Genomic DNA, 15,013 nt, shown 5'->3' with positions numbered 1-15,013 from the left:
CGCGGTCCTCAACGCAGACCCCAGCCACCAGGCCACGTGCCCACTACCCTTCGTGCCCTATCAGCGTCCCTTTACCCCCCCGAAAGGCCTATCTTGGCCGTCGCTGTGGTAGCCGCACCCCGGCTTCCGGGACGGCACCGGAAGTCACTTCTCAGACGCTCTTCCTATTGGAGGCCGGCCTTTCGCTGGGGCGGGGCCATTGGGAGGCGGAAACAGCCGCAGGCATGGCGGCGGCTGTGCCGCTTTTTCTGCTGGTGCTGCTGCTTCTGGGGCCGGGCGTCTGGGGCCAGGCAGAGTCCCAACGCGACAGCCTGCGGGAGGAGCTCGTCATCACTCCGCTGCCTTCTGGGGACGTAGCCGCCACATTCCAGTTCCGCACGCGCTGGGATTCGGATCTGCAGCGGGAAGAAGGTGAGAAGAGGAGACTGACGGGAGAAAGATATCTGTGGCGCCTGCTGGGAGTGGTGTGGAGACTAGCCTTGGGGGCGAGGACTGATCCCTGCATGAGGTTCTGGTCCCTGGGCTTGGGGCCCGACAAAGATGCCTTTGCAGAAGGATGGGATAATTTTTGAAGAATCTTATTGTACCAGTGTAGAAACTGAGGCCCGGAGAGAGGCCGTGTCGCTTCCTGACTTCTAGTCCAGTGGTCTCTTCGCAGCTGCAGCTTGACACTCTAAACCTTTAGTTAGAACCCTCTGTTGACAACACTGATGATGGTGTTGTTGACGATTACCATTTATGCTAGGTGCTGGGCACGGTGTTAAGTTCTGTGAACAGTTACAAGGAAGAAATTGGAGGTATAGAGAGGTAAGGCACCTGTCCAGCATCACATCGCTAGTAAGTAACTGAGTCTGCTCTGGAGTGTAGAATCCTTTGACCCCAGAGCTGGGGTGTATTGTTTCTTTGGGGTGGCTGAGAACGCTCCCTCTAGGATCATCACTCACCCGCTCCCCCTTCTCCAGTATCTCATTATAGGCTCTTCCCCAAAGCCCTGGGGCAGTTGATCTCCAAGTATTCTCTACGAGAGCTGCACCTGTCGTTAACCCAAGGCTTCTGGAGGACTCGATACTGGGGGACACCCTTCTTGCAGGCCCCATCAGGCGCAGAGCTGTGGGTCTGGTTCCAAGACACCGTCACCAAGTGAGTGCCCACCTTGAGGCCTGTGGCAGGCCGTGGCGGGAACGTGGCAGGGCAGGTGTTGTCATCCTGCCACTGCCCTTGGGGGCAGCAGTTCCATGGGGGTAAACCTGGGGTTGAAAGTAAGAAATATGATGACTTAGTGGCATTCTTTACTTTGCTGAATATACTTCGTTCCCCTAATACTTCCTGTCCTGAGGTAGCATATGCATATATCTACAGAGGCAGATAACAAATATCTGAAGCTTACTTGGATGTAAGGCAGTAGAAAGCCATGGCAAACTGGGTAGCCTTTTAAAAGACATTCACTCCCATCATCATCATCATCATCATCATCGTCATCATCATCATCAAATGCCACAAGAGCCAAACAAAATATATGTGGGCTAGAACTGGCCTGTAAGATGCCAGATCTCTGTATTAGAAAGATTGCTTTATTTACTGCGGTTGCATCACAGTATCCTCTTAATCGCACTATGGGAAATCAGTAGCATGTGTATGATTAAAAAAAAAACTTAGGGTCATAATAGGGAATGTTGGGGACTGTGGCAAGCTGGAGAGCTTGGGAGGACAGCTGCCACTCAGCCCCTATGGATTGTTGCCACGTGGGAACAGAGGCCTACAGTCATCAGATATTCACATTTTTTAAGAATTACCAGAGGTCTGGATTTTAATATGAAAATTGGCAAGTTTAAATTTCAGCAAGTTATTAAAAAATTTAAGAAATGTGATGTGGGTTAATGTCATGCACGTCAAATGAAACATGGCCATGATTTGGGTAGAGCTTTCAGGCTTCCAGTTTGCAGTCTTTATTTGAGGCCTAAGAATTGGAGCAATTGGAAAGCTCTGAACTGAGGACTATTGAAAACCCCCAGGATGGCTCTAAGGTGATGTCAGATGAGGAGCAAGCCCCCACACTGGCCAAGGCTTCCTCTCTTGCCTGAACTCTGGCTTCTTTGCCTTTTATCCCAACTGCTCTGCTGTCGCTGTCTCCCCTCATAATTGCCTATAATATGGAGGCAATGTTCAGAATTCTACTTTTATTCTGTTATTAGTATAAAGAGGAAATCTGTTTGGGTATTTCTCTAAGAAAAAACACCTAATTTAATTTGATGTTTCTGTGGGATCCTAGAATGTTTGTTTTCCCTTGTTCAGTGAGCCTCTGTAGATGTAAGACTTCGCACACTGAGGATAGAACCAGGACTCACCTGGGGTATTCACAGGGAAGTATGTCATTTTGCCCAGCTAAGCACATCTCAGGGTGGATCAGTGAGCTGAGCCTCTGGGGTGTGGGACATTTTGCATAGCGTTATAGGATGTATGTGGGTGACCCAGACTTGCTCCCTGTCCTCAAGTTGCTCAGAGCCTAGTTGAGGAGAAAAGATGCTTAGGACGAGATGCTGCTGGCACCCAGCCATTTCCTAGGAGGGCCCTGGTGAGAGGCTCAGATGGTCACTGCAGCAGCCCAGGAGGAGACTGTGGTTGAGCAGGGCAGGAAGGCTTCCTGGAGGAGGGAACCTCCCTGAAGGGGAGCAGAGAGGAGTCAGGAGGGCGTTACCAGGCGGGAGGAGGAACCACCTAAGCAGAGGCCTGTGGGGATGCAGGGGTGGCCAGAGGAGAGTGAGGAAGAAGGGGCTGATTGGGGAGACCCAGGAAGCAGACCGAGCCAGGGCAGCTCTGGCTCCAGAGCTGGCCCGCGTCATGGCTTGGCAGTCAACTTAAGGCTTTGAGGGAGGGACCAGATGCAACCCTGGGGCAGTGAGCGGGTTTGTGTCTCCATCAGCGTGGATAAGTCCTGGAAGGAGCTCAGTAACGTCCTCTCAGGGATCTTCTGCGCCTCTCTCAACTTCATCGACTCCACCAACACAGTCACGCCCACTGCCTCCTTCAAACCCCTGGGGCTGGCCAATGGTGAGACAGCCCTCGCGGCCCCTTCCTTCTTCCTGTTACCCCTTATCCAAGCCTTTGGCTCCTTTCTGCTCTGCTTCCTCCTTCCTCAGCAGGGCCAGGTTATAAATCCCCTGGGTGTGCAGGCCCTAGAGGAAGGCTTCCCGAGACTCTGCTGTCTCTGCATCGCCTTCTCCCAAAGGGAGGAGGGCGTCCTCCCCCTGCCGCCCCCCGCCCTTCGTGCACCCCCTACCCCCACCAGCCGAGATGGTTAGAGCAGTGGTGCTAGAGAATATGTGTGGGTCCTGAGGAGGGGAGGCCCCAAAGTCCTCCCCAGACAGCCTTCTGTCTCCCTCAGGCACAGATCACTCCTTCCTGCGCTATGCGGTGCTGCCGCGGGAGGTTGTCTGCACTGAGAACCTCACCCCATGGAAGAAGCTCTTGCCCTGCAGTTCCAAGGTGAGGCCAGAGGGGCCTGAAGGCGGGTGGGAGCCCCAGAGAGTGGATGGAGTCGGCAGCTGCCCCCTCCCTGCCTGACGAATAATCTTGGCCGCATGCCTGGGTGCCTTACTGTGTGGGGCGCTGCCCTTTCGTCTTCCCACCTCCTCTAGGCAGGCCTCTCCGTGCTGCTGAAGGCTGATCGCCTGTTCCACACGAGCTACCACTCCCAGGCAGTGCATATCCGCCCTGTTTGCAGAGTAAGTCAGGGGAAACAGGTGGTGGGGGCCATCCAGGGTGCTGAGAGAAGGTGCAGGTAAAGCACGCAGCCCAGTGTCTGTCAAGGGCTGAGCCAGTAGTCAGTGGGAGATGAGATAATGATGGTCCAGGGCCTTGGCCACGCACCGGGGACACTGAGTGGTTGCCTGGCAATTGTTCACTCGGTCTTTGTCGTGGAGCATAGTGGCTCAGAGCTGCAGCCGTGCGGGGGCAGCTGCTAGCCCAGCCGCTCACCAGCTGACTTCACCTCGAGTGAGTCGTTTTATTTCCCTGGTTCTCTCATCTGTCAAATGAGAATAATAGTAGTATCAGTTCCTCTGGTTGTTGGCGATGGTTCATCCCACCGATGCACATAAAGCTGCTGGCACACAGTCAAGGGCTCAGTAGTGAATGGTAGCAAACTGATGGTTGGGGAGATACGGAGTAGACAAGGGATTGCATCTGCGTAGTAGTCCCTGGGACTGTGTGGTTGGGGGAGTGGTAGATCCTCACTGCTGCCACCTGGCCCTTGTGGTAGAATGCACGCTGTACCAGCATCTCCTGGGAGCTGAGGCAGACCCTTTCTGTTGTATTTGATGCCTTCGTCACGGGGCAGGGGAAGAAAGGTAAGCTGCCTTGGCCACCTGTCTCCACCCACCCATCACCAGCCCCGCCCCATCTATGAGGTGCAAACCTAGTCCCACCCTGCTTAATCCTCTCTGCTCCTCAGACTGGTCCCTCTTCCGGATGTTCTCCCGAACCCTCACAGAGCCCTGTCCCCTGGCTTCGGAGAGCCGAGTCTATGTGGACATCACCAGCTACAGCCAGGTACTAAGGTCTCCAGCCACACACATCACTGTCCTCCTCCCAAGGCCAGCCTGCCTCTCTGCTCGCTTCTCAACCCTGCCGTTGTGTCCCCAGGACAATGAGACATTGGAGGTGTACCCGCCCCCTCTTACCACGTACCAGGACGTCATCCTCGGCACCCGGAAGACCTATGCCGTCTATGACCTGCTGGACACGGCCGTGATCAACAACTCGCGCAGCCTCAACCTCCAGCTCAAGTGGAAGAGACCCCCAGAGAATGGTGGGTGGGGGGTGGGCAACTGCAGCCACCACGGGCTACAGAGATGTCATCTCATGGGGAAGACTCACAGTCCTGCCTCTTCACGGAGATAACAGGCTTGTGTTTAGACCCAGATCTCTGGAGTCCGACACCCTGGTTTTAACTCCACCTCTTTCTAAGCTCTTTGACTTTGGCAGGTTCCTAAACTTACTGCCTCATCTTGAAAATGGGCACAGTAGCGGATCACATGAGATAATGGAAAACAGAGGTCATTCATGCTTTCATTCAGTCAACAAAATTTCTTTTTAGGCCATGTCCTGTGGCATGTGGGATCTTAGTTCCCTGATCAGGGATCAAACCCGCGCCCCCTGCATTGGGAGTGCGGAATCTTAACCACCAGATCGCCAAGGAAGTCCCAACAAATTTGAAAACAGAAATACTCTGCTTTTGAGAAACATATCTAATAATTGAAGCAGGCATCAAACAATTAATTAATTTCAATTGTGTTCAGTGTTACCAAGGAAAAGTGCGGAATGTTGTGAGAATACTTGGTTTGGGTTGGAACAGGCAGAGCTCGGTCTGAATAAGTACTTAGTAAATAATAGTAATTCTGTTATCATTGCTGTGGGTTGGGGAAGAGAGGGATGATTCCAGAATGCAGGTTTCCCAGTTCTGATGGCACAGCCCCTCCCTGGCTTTGAGACTCTGAACCTGGCCCAGGAAGTGGAGGTGGTGAGTGACCCTTTTTTTTCTTGAAGGGAGTAGTTAACTGTTGACTTTTCTCTGAGCAGACGCCCCGCCCGTGCCCTTCCTGTATGCCCAGCGGTATGTGAGCGGCTATGGGCTGCAGAGCGGGGAGCTGAGCATGCTGCTGTACAACACACACCCCTACTGGGCCTTCCCTGTGCTGCTGCTGGACACTGTGCCCTGGTACCTGCGGCTGTACCTGCACACCCTCACCATCACCTCCAAGGGCAAGGAGAACAAACCAAGTGAGCACCGAGTCCCGAACCAGACTCCCACCTTCCCCTCCCCCTGCCGCGCTCCACCTCCCTCCAGGTCCCCCAAAGCCTCAGTTCTCAGGATAATTTCAGAAAGACCTCGGCAGTCTACACAGGCATCATGAGTTAGGAATAGTTTGAGAAATGGAAAGGGTGACCTCACCAATGCCAGATCTGGAAGTATTTATAAAGCCAAAATAGTTAAACCACACAGTTCTGGTGACTCTTAATAGGACTTGATCAGGGCAGGAGTTTCCTTATCTTTTTCCCTGCTTCCTCCACCTTCCTGGTGCTTTGGGGCACATATTTTTGTTTTCTGATGATTCATAGACTCTTTCAGGTGGAGAAAGGGTTAGCAAGAAGAACAGTGTTGGAAACAAAGAAGATAACAGAGCTGGAGCAGATGGTTTTTGCTTCCTTGGGTAGGATAGAGAGGTGCAAGTTTTAAAATTTGTTTTTATTTTCTACTGTTTTTCTAAGGAGGAGTTTCTGTTTACTGAGGGCTTTCTGTGAGATGCCAGGCATAGCACAAAAGCACTTGCTTTCCTTTGGAGTGGAGGGAGACTAGTAATACAGAAGAAGAGGCTATAGCACATCCCAGACAGTTAGACTTACAATCTTCTTTCAACCCCCCTGTCGTTTTCCATATTTTTAAGCCTGTGGTTGATAGTTTTACTTCTTTTCAGCCCCACTATCCATACCACTTTCAAAATCTCTACTTTGAACATCCTACCTGTGTATTTTGTAGGTTTTTCTGTTTTATTTATCATTACTATTTTTTTAGCTTTTGCTCTGGAAAATTTCAAAGACATGCCCAAATGGAGTAGTGTAATGAACCCCCACGTACCCGTTACGCAGCCTCAGCAGCCTTCAGCTTCATAGCCGAGTTTTTGTTTGTTGTTGTAATTTTTTTCTTCCAGTTTTATTGAGATATAATTGACATTTAGCACATTATAAGGTCAGGTGTTCAGTATCCTCATTTGACTTACATCCATCAGGAAATGATGACCACAGTAAGTTTAGTGAACACCCACTGTCTCATGTAGATACAAAATTAAAGAAATAGAAATTTCTTTTTTATTTATTTATTTATTTATTTATTTATTTTATTTTTTTGGGGGTACACCAGGTTCAATCATCTGTTTTTATACACATATCCCCGTATTCCCTCCCTTCCTTGACTCCCCCCCCCTCGAGTCCCCCCCACCCTCCCCGCCCCAGTCCTCTAAGGCATCTACCATCCGAGAAATAGAAATTTCTTTTCTTTGTGATGAGAACTCTTTGGATTTACTCTCAACAGTTTTCATACATAATGTACAACAGTGTCTATTATATTTATCATGGTGTACATTACATGCCTAGTTCTTGTCTTAGAACTGGAAGATTGTACCTTTTGACTACCTTCATCCAAGTTCCCCTTTCCCCGCACCCCTCACCTCTAGTAACCACAAATCTGATCTCTTTTTCTATGAGTTCTTTATTTTTAAAAAATATTTATTTATTTATTTATTTACTTGGCTGCGACGGGTTCTAGTTGCAGCACGCAGCATGCAGGATCTTTAGTTGTGGCATGTGGGGTCTAGTTCCCTGACCAGGGATCAAACCTGGGCCCCTGCATTGGCAGCTCGGAGCCTTAGCCACTGGACCACCAGGGAAGTCCCCTCGTTTGTTGATTTTTAAGGTGTAATTGATCTATACCACTGTGTTAGTTCCTGGTACACAACATAGTGATTCAGTGTTTCTGTACATTTCAAAATGATGATTATGATAAGTCTAGTTACCATCTGTCACCATACATAGGTAATACATAGCTATTAACTATATTCCCCACACTGCATTTCATAACTGTGACTCATTTATTTTGCAGCTGAAAGTTTGTACCTCTTACTCTCCCTCACCTATTTCTCTCCTCCTCCCCTCCCCCTCCCCTCTGGCAACCACCTGTTTATTCTCTGTATGTATGACACTGTTTCTGTTTGGTTATGTTCACTCATTTGTTTTTATTTTTTAGAGTCCACATATAAGTAATATCATGCAGTGTTTGTCTTTGTCTGACTTATCTCACTTAGCATAATACCTCTAGGTCCATCCATGTTGTTGCAAATCTCAAGGTTTCCTTTTTATGGTTAATATTCCATTGTCTATATATACCACATCTTCTTTATCCATTCGTCTATTGATGGACACTTAGGTTGTTTCCATATCTTGGCTATTGTAAATAATGCTTCAGTGAACATTGGGGCACATATATCTTTTTGAATTAATGTTTTTGTTTTCTTCGGAGAGATACCCAGGAGTGGAATTGCTGGATTGTATGGTTGTACTGTTTTTTAATTTTTTGAGGACTCTCTCTACTGTTTTCTATAGTAGCCACACCAATTTACATTTACAAGGGTTCCCTTTTCTCCACATACTCACCAGTACTTGTTATTTGTTGTCTTTTTGATGATGGCCATTCTGGCAGGTGTGAGGTGATAATTTTATTGTGGTTTTGACTTGCATTTCCCTAATGATTAGTTATGTTGAACTTTTTTGGGTGTGCCTGTTGGCCATCTGTGTGTCTTCTTTGGAAAAATATCTATTCAGGTCCTCTGCCCATTTTTTAATCTTTTTTTTTTTTTTTGACGTTGAGTTGTATGAGTTCTTTGTATATTTTGCATATTAACCCCTTATTGGATATATCATTTGCAAATACCTTCCCCATTCAATAGGCTGTCTTTTCATTTTACTGATTGTTTCCTTCTCTGCAAAAGCTTTTTAGTTTGATGTAACCCCATTTGTTTATTTTTGCTTTTGTTTTCCTTGCCCGAGGAGACATACCCCCAAAATATTGCTAAGTCAAAGAGCATACTGCCTATGTTTTCTTCTAGAAGTTTTATTGTTTCAGGTTTTACATTTAAGTCTTTAATCCATTTTGAGTTTATTTTTGTATATGGTGTGAGAAAGTAGTCCAGTTTCTTTTGCATGTAGCTGTCTAGTTTTACCAACACCATTTATTGAAGGGACTGTCTTTTCCTCATTGTATATTCTTGCCTCCTTTGTCGTAGATTAATTGCCCATATAAGTGTGGGCTCATTTCTGGGTTCTCTGTTCTGTTCCACAGCTTCCCATCATTTTTGTTTCATCTCCCCTTTATTTATGAGGATGAGTCAAAAAATATCCGCACTCTGGCTGTAGAATTTATTTTGATTAACTTTTAGAAAAGACAAATACATCATTTCTCGACATAATCTCCTTGCTTTTCAATACACTTTGTCCATCTGTCAACAAGTTTTCATATTCCCTCATTAAAAAATGTTTTAGGCTGAGCTGCGAGCCACAAATGCACTGCTGTCTTCACTTCTTCATCAGAAGTGAGTCTTCGTCCTCATAGGACTGCTTTCAGGGGACTAAACAGGTGAAAGTCCACTTGATCTTAGCCAAAAGGCCGAGAAGCGATAACAGGTGAAAGTCCAATGGAGCAAGATCAGGACTATATAGAGGATGCTTTAACACCTCAAAACAAAGTTTTTGCGGTGTTGACAGTGTGGGCAGAAGTGTGAGGATGTACGTTGTCATGCACGATAACATCTCCCTTGAATAGCACTGTCCTCTGCATTTAATGTGAAGTTTAGGCTTCAGCTCTTCAATAAGCATCTCTGCATTCATACACACTTCTTCACGATAAAACACTTTCTCCATACTGCACACAAAGTCTTCGATAAATAATGGCACCAGGTACACCCTCAGACCACAAAAAACAAATCACTGCACGCTGCTTTTCTTTTGTGCAAATCACAAGTGGGGCATCCATTTTTGCTCACACCTCAGTTACAGGTGAACTGATGTAACACGTTCACACCGGCACAGCAGCAACTGGGGAGACAGTAGCCTTGAACAGAAAGTGCTGATAAGACAGTGCAGACAACAGGAGTTTTAATACAACCGGAGTGTGGATAATAATAATATTATTATTTTTTGGTTTGGTTATTTTTCTGCTGAAGTATCTTAAATCCTAAACAATGTATCAATTCACCTTTAAATACTAAAGTATACAAATATATAATCTATCATTGTCACTCCTGTTTCCCCAGTGGTCTTGAAAATAACATTATAATTGGTTTGTTTGAATTGGACCAAAATAACATCCTCATGTTACATTTGCTTGATATGCTCTTAAGTTTCTCTCCTTCCCATTTTTAAATTAAAGGACTATTTTTTTAGAGCAGTTTTAGGTTTACAGAAAAGTTGAGCAAAAAGTAGAGGGTTCCTGTGTACACTTCCCCTCACCCCCATTTCCCCTGTTATTCATGTCTTTATTGGTGTGGTACTCTTAAGTCTCTTTTAATCTGTGAAACAGTTCCCAGGTTTTGTTTTGTTTTGTTTTGTTTTGTTTTTGTAAATCTATTTGCTGGCAAAACTGGGTCATTTGTCGTATAGGATGTTCTACATTCTGGATTTGCCCGTGTTTAACATGCTCCTCCATCCTTTGTGTATTCTTGAGTATCAGTGGTTACATTTAGAAACTTGATTAGATTTCGGTCTTATATTTTTGGCAAGAAAACTTCCCAGGTGGTTCTGTGGACTCCCTGTTGCACCACGTGAGGCACCTGATGTCTGGTGGCCCAGTTTTCATGATGTGGAGATGAATTAGGTTGAACAAGTCCTGGGACGGCTGCCCTGGAAACACCTTTTCCCTTTTCTGTGATCCTCCTCCCTCCTGGGAGCCTGCCTGGCTTCTGTGATCCAAAGCCCTCCTTCTGGGCACCTCGATCTAGGCCCCAAGACCTTGATAGGTAGGGGACGCGAGGTGCAGGTAGTCTGAGCCCAGGAAAGAGCTGTGGGTGGCCTCTGCCCGTCTCCAGGTTACATCCACTACCAGCCTGCCCAGGACCGGATGCAGCCCCACCTCCTGGAGATGCTGATTCAGCTGCCGGCCAGCTCGGTCACCAAGGTCTCCATCCAGTTTGAGCGGGCGCTGCTTAAGTGGACCGAGTACACCCCAGACCCCAACCACGGCTTCTATATCAGGTGGGCTCCCCCACCTGCTGCCCTCTGCCCTCCTGACTCACCGTGTAACAGGATGTCACTTACCCTTGGTGGAGGAGGTGTGAGGAACACAGCTCATTGAATACCTGTCTGCTTCTCTGTAGCCCATCTGTCCTCAGCGCCCTTGTGCCCAGCGTGGTGGCCGCCAAACCCGTGGACTGGGAAGAGAGTCCCCTCTTCAACACCCTGTAAGTGTGACCTCAGCCGCTGGCATCGGGGTGGCACCAGCACAGAGGATCAGGTTCCTGCAGGGTGGGCGGGGCCTAGATGTTGCTTCTTCCAAAGTAATGAGTAGATTTACTGAGTCCTAATGAAAATCCTAGTGGTCTGTAATATTTGTACGGTCTTTATGGAATGATCCCAGACAGCTTCTAGGAGAATCAGTAGGTGAGAAGTGCAGCCCGTGTTCACTCATCAGTTCTCTTAGGAAGTATTTAATTGAGCACTTATCAGGTGCCAGGTGCTTCAGAGAGCACTGCGGGTACAGCAGTAAACAAAACAGAATTGCCCCTGCCCTGCTTATGCTTAGTCTAGAGGGGAGCTGCTGGTCTAGAGTGTCTTGGGTCACTGGGGAGTAATCTGGTGGGTAATCCAGGAAGGCTGCTTTGAGGAGGTGGCTTTTAGGCTGAGACCAGAAGGCTAAGGAAGAGGCAGCCAAGTGAAGGCAGGGTCCCTTTCCTCTCCCTCAGCACACTGTAGCTCTCCTTTGATCAGATTTCTATCTTGAGCTTTAAAGGCTTTGAGGCTAAGAAAGCTTTGAAAACCCTTACCACTGAGACTGGCCCAGTGTGGCCTGAAGAGGGGGTGGTGAAATGGTAGGGAAGCAACCCGTCCCGCCTCATCTCTCCCTCCTGCCCCCAGCTTTCCAGTCTCTGACTCCAGCTACTTTGTGCGGCTCTACACGGAGCCACTGCTGGTGAATCTGCCCACGCCGGACTTCAGCATGCCCTACAACGTCATCTGCCTCACGTGCACCGTGGTGGCCGTGTGCTATGGCTCCTTCTACAACCTCCTCACCCGAACCTTCCAGATCGAGGAGCCCAGGAAGGGCGGCCTGGCGAAGCGGCTGGCCAACCTCATCCGGCGTGCCCGCGGCGTCCCCCCGCTCTGAGATGCGCCCTCCTCACAGCTGGGCTGCTGTTTCTCTCCGAGATGGGTGGTGACGGACCCCCCAAGGCTCTTTCTGCCACTTGCCCTCCCCCTGAGGTGGCTTTTGAACCAAGCTGATCTCTGGATTGGGCGAGGTCCCAGAGCTGCTCTATCAGGACAGGAGCCACGAGCCAGATATGGTGTTTGAATTGAAATTAATTTAAATTGAAAGTGCATTTCCTCAGCCGTACTAGCCACATTTCAGGTGCTCGGTAACCAAACGTGATAAGTGGCTCCTGTACTGGGTAGCGTGGACAAATGTTTCCATCACTGCAGAAAGTTCTATTGGATGGCGCTGGCCTGGGTAACAGGATGTGCTGAGGAATTCGTATCATTGTGTGGCAGGGGGAGTTCACTGGTTGTGGAATAAAAAGTGTCTAATTCCTTGGTTCTTTGCCTCCCGTCCTTGAGGCCTGGGAAGAATCGGGGACTAGGGTGTGTTTGCCGGGTGCCTGTAGAGGACCTCCTACCCCATCCCCTCCCTCCCCCACCCCAACAAGGAAACAACCAACCAACCAAATAAAACTCCCCTGCCTCCTCCCACCCCTGCCAGAAATTCCTTCTCATCTCCTGCTCCCCTCCTCCCCCACCACCATCATCTGACTGTAATTCCCAGAACTCCCTGGGTTTGCCTGGGAGTGTTTATGTCAACATCTCCATGACCATGAAAGTGAATCATCCTTTGCCTTTTAGAAGCTCTGAGAACCAGTCCCGTATCACCAGGGGTAGTGCTGGAGAGACAGAAGAGCTCTGGGTGGTGGTTTCCCAACCAGACTGTGTATTAGAACCATTTGGGGCTCTTGGGAAATCATGAAGATTCCTAGGGTCCAGACCCTATGAATTCAGTCGGTCTGGATGTAGTCCAGCCTTGGAGTTTTTGTGTTTTAATCAGACTCCTTTGGAGCTTCTGTTGTGGGTGGCCCTTAGACCACCCACAGGCTTTGAAGCCCTTGGGTTGAAGCCTGCCCCTGTCCACCTCTCCTGGTTGTATAACCCTGGATTCCTGTAAAACAAGTTCGTAGGCAGATGTCTGCCCTGCCCCCATCTTGTCTTTTCCTCTGACACACTTGGTACCAACTGTATAAGTTACTTGTGGTCCACCCCTCCCTCCCCCAGTTCTCCCATTATAGTGGTTTGATGGTTTGCCCATCAAACAGAATATCCTGCTCCACCAACCACATGCCCCCTTCAACTTGCCAGGTTCACGCTGACTTATAAAACCAGGTGAGATGTTGCTTCCTCCAGGAAATCTTCCCTGACACACTGCACTGCTGTGGGTGCCCTTCTCTGCCCTGGACTTTGCTTTCATGTTCCTTATCACCCGGGCTGTTACTGTCCTTTAACTTCCGTTAGACTAGGAGCTTCCTAGAGGCACAGGGGCTGTCCTCTATCTGGACCTCACTTCACTCAGGACAAGTTCTAAGTGCTCAATCAACAAATGGAAATGTATAAATGGATGTGGGCTATTCTGGCGTGGGGTCTGGGGCCTAGAGGTAGGGATGGGTAAGGTGAGGGGCTCCCTAGAAACCCCACAAGTATGAGTGCAGGGTCTTTAATACAGTAGTACTCGTTTTGTCTGTACAGCCAACATAGATGAGGCTGTTCCAGTTACCTCTGAAGGTTTTCCAAGAGCCTCTAGAACATACAAATGACATGTGTGCATGTGTAGGAAGGGAGGGGATGTGGGTGAGCTAGTCCAGACCATGGGCAAAAGCAACTGGGTCAAGATGCTTTTACTTAGGTTCACTTCCAAGCATAAATATGCAGGGTGTAAGTGAGACAAGAATGCAGGTGGGTAGATTATCTGAAGGGAGGTGGTCTTGGCCGCTTGCATGGAGTGGAGTCTGCCATTCAGAAAAGCACAAAGTTGTGGCCTGGCTGTCTTTTATACCCCCAGCCAAGTCAGTACCTAGAAATGCCCTCCACTACCATGTCTTGTGTAATCTATGTACAGACAGCACCCTATATCTGCAGTCTAGACCTCCTCCCTGAATTCCAGACTCACTTACCCAGCTGCCTACTTGCCATCTCCAGTTGGATGTCTAGAGGCATCTCAAATTCAATATCACAAAACCAGGCTTCTGATCATCTCCACCCCCACTCCAAACATGCTCACCCATTGTCGGCTCATCTCTGCTAACGGCAACTCTCATCTTTCTGGTTTCCCAGGCCAGAAACCTTGGACTTGTCCTTGATCCTTCGTGTCATTCCCCATTGTGCCCTGTCAACAAATGTCTTTGCTCTACCTTCAAAATAAACTCAGAATCTAACTCCTCTCCACCACGTCCACCATCAGGTTATCGATGAGATCTTCCTGGCCACCCTGATTTTTAAGTTGTTACTCCAACTGTAAGGCTGACTGAAATATCTGAAGTTATTGTGGAAAGACCATATTATAGGGGGAATTGAACATGAATTGAAGATTAATGATGAATCTAGTTACTGATGTAAATTACGCTTCTATAACACTCATATTACTGGATGTGGGAAAACAGACAGACATTACATAGCTACTCAGAAAAATAAAAGTAAAGGAAAATAACACGTAGGAAAGAGGAGTTATATTTAAACCCCATTAATTTAATGATGTGAAATATTTAGTTCTCATGTCAGATATATGATTCTGCTTTTACTTGAGTAAAATTAAAGCATTTAAGTTTGAATGGTAGAGGTAAAGTTAAAGGAGAAGAAACTGGACCGAATTTTATATAGATAATATTTTTCTAATGGAAATAAAATAGCATTAAGATTTAAAAACAAACAAGTTGTTGCTCCAGCTACCAGCTCAACACTTGTCTGTCTTGTTTTCCTCTGTAGCCCTTACCACCATCTAACGTGTTGTGTGTCTGACTTATCTTGTTTATTAATGATTATGCTCTATAAGGGCCAGGATTTTTGTCTTTTGTAGCTGTGTGTCTGGAGCAGTGCCTGGCATGTAGGTAAGGCAAGCCTCACTCTGTCTTCCAGAGCTCAGTCTCTGGGTAACAGTTCAGAACCTGAAAGGGAGTGGGGAAAGGAAGAGAAAAGCATACCCTTTCTCTCAAATATA

General features: G+C 47.9%; 1 protein-coding gene across 1 annotated transcript; it reads left to right on the top strand.

Moving 5' to 3' along the window:
- The first annotated feature begins 207 nt into the window (after positions 1-207).
- PIGT (phosphatidylinositol glycan anchor biosynthesis class T) lies at positions 208-12,354 on the top strand. The gene is made up of 12 exons (XM_057703279.1): positions 208-411; positions 963-1,140; positions 2,921-3,048; positions 3,383-3,483; positions 3,636-3,722; positions 4,259-4,346; positions 4,451-4,548; positions 4,642-4,807; positions 5,578-5,778; positions 10,632-10,797; positions 10,920-11,003; positions 11,677-12,354. The coding sequence occupies exons 1-12, from the start codon at positions 225-227 to the stop codon at positions 11,924-11,926; spliced, it is 1,734 nt and encodes a 577-aa protein (XP_057559262.1). The 5' UTR covers positions 208-224; the 3' UTR covers positions 11,927-12,354.
- Positions 12,355-15,013: the final 2,659 nt, after the last annotated feature.

The sequence above is a fragment of the Hippopotamus amphibius genome, chromosome 12 (genome assembly GCF_030028045.1).
Source record: "Hippopotamus amphibius kiboko isolate mHipAmp2 chromosome 12, mHipAmp2.hap2, whole genome shotgun sequence".
Lineage (NCBI taxonomy): Eukaryota > Metazoa > Chordata > Mammalia > Artiodactyla > Hippopotamidae > Hippopotamus > Hippopotamus amphibius.
Note: the sequence above shows the minus strand (reverse complement) of the source record. Positions and strands in the feature narration are given on the sequence as shown.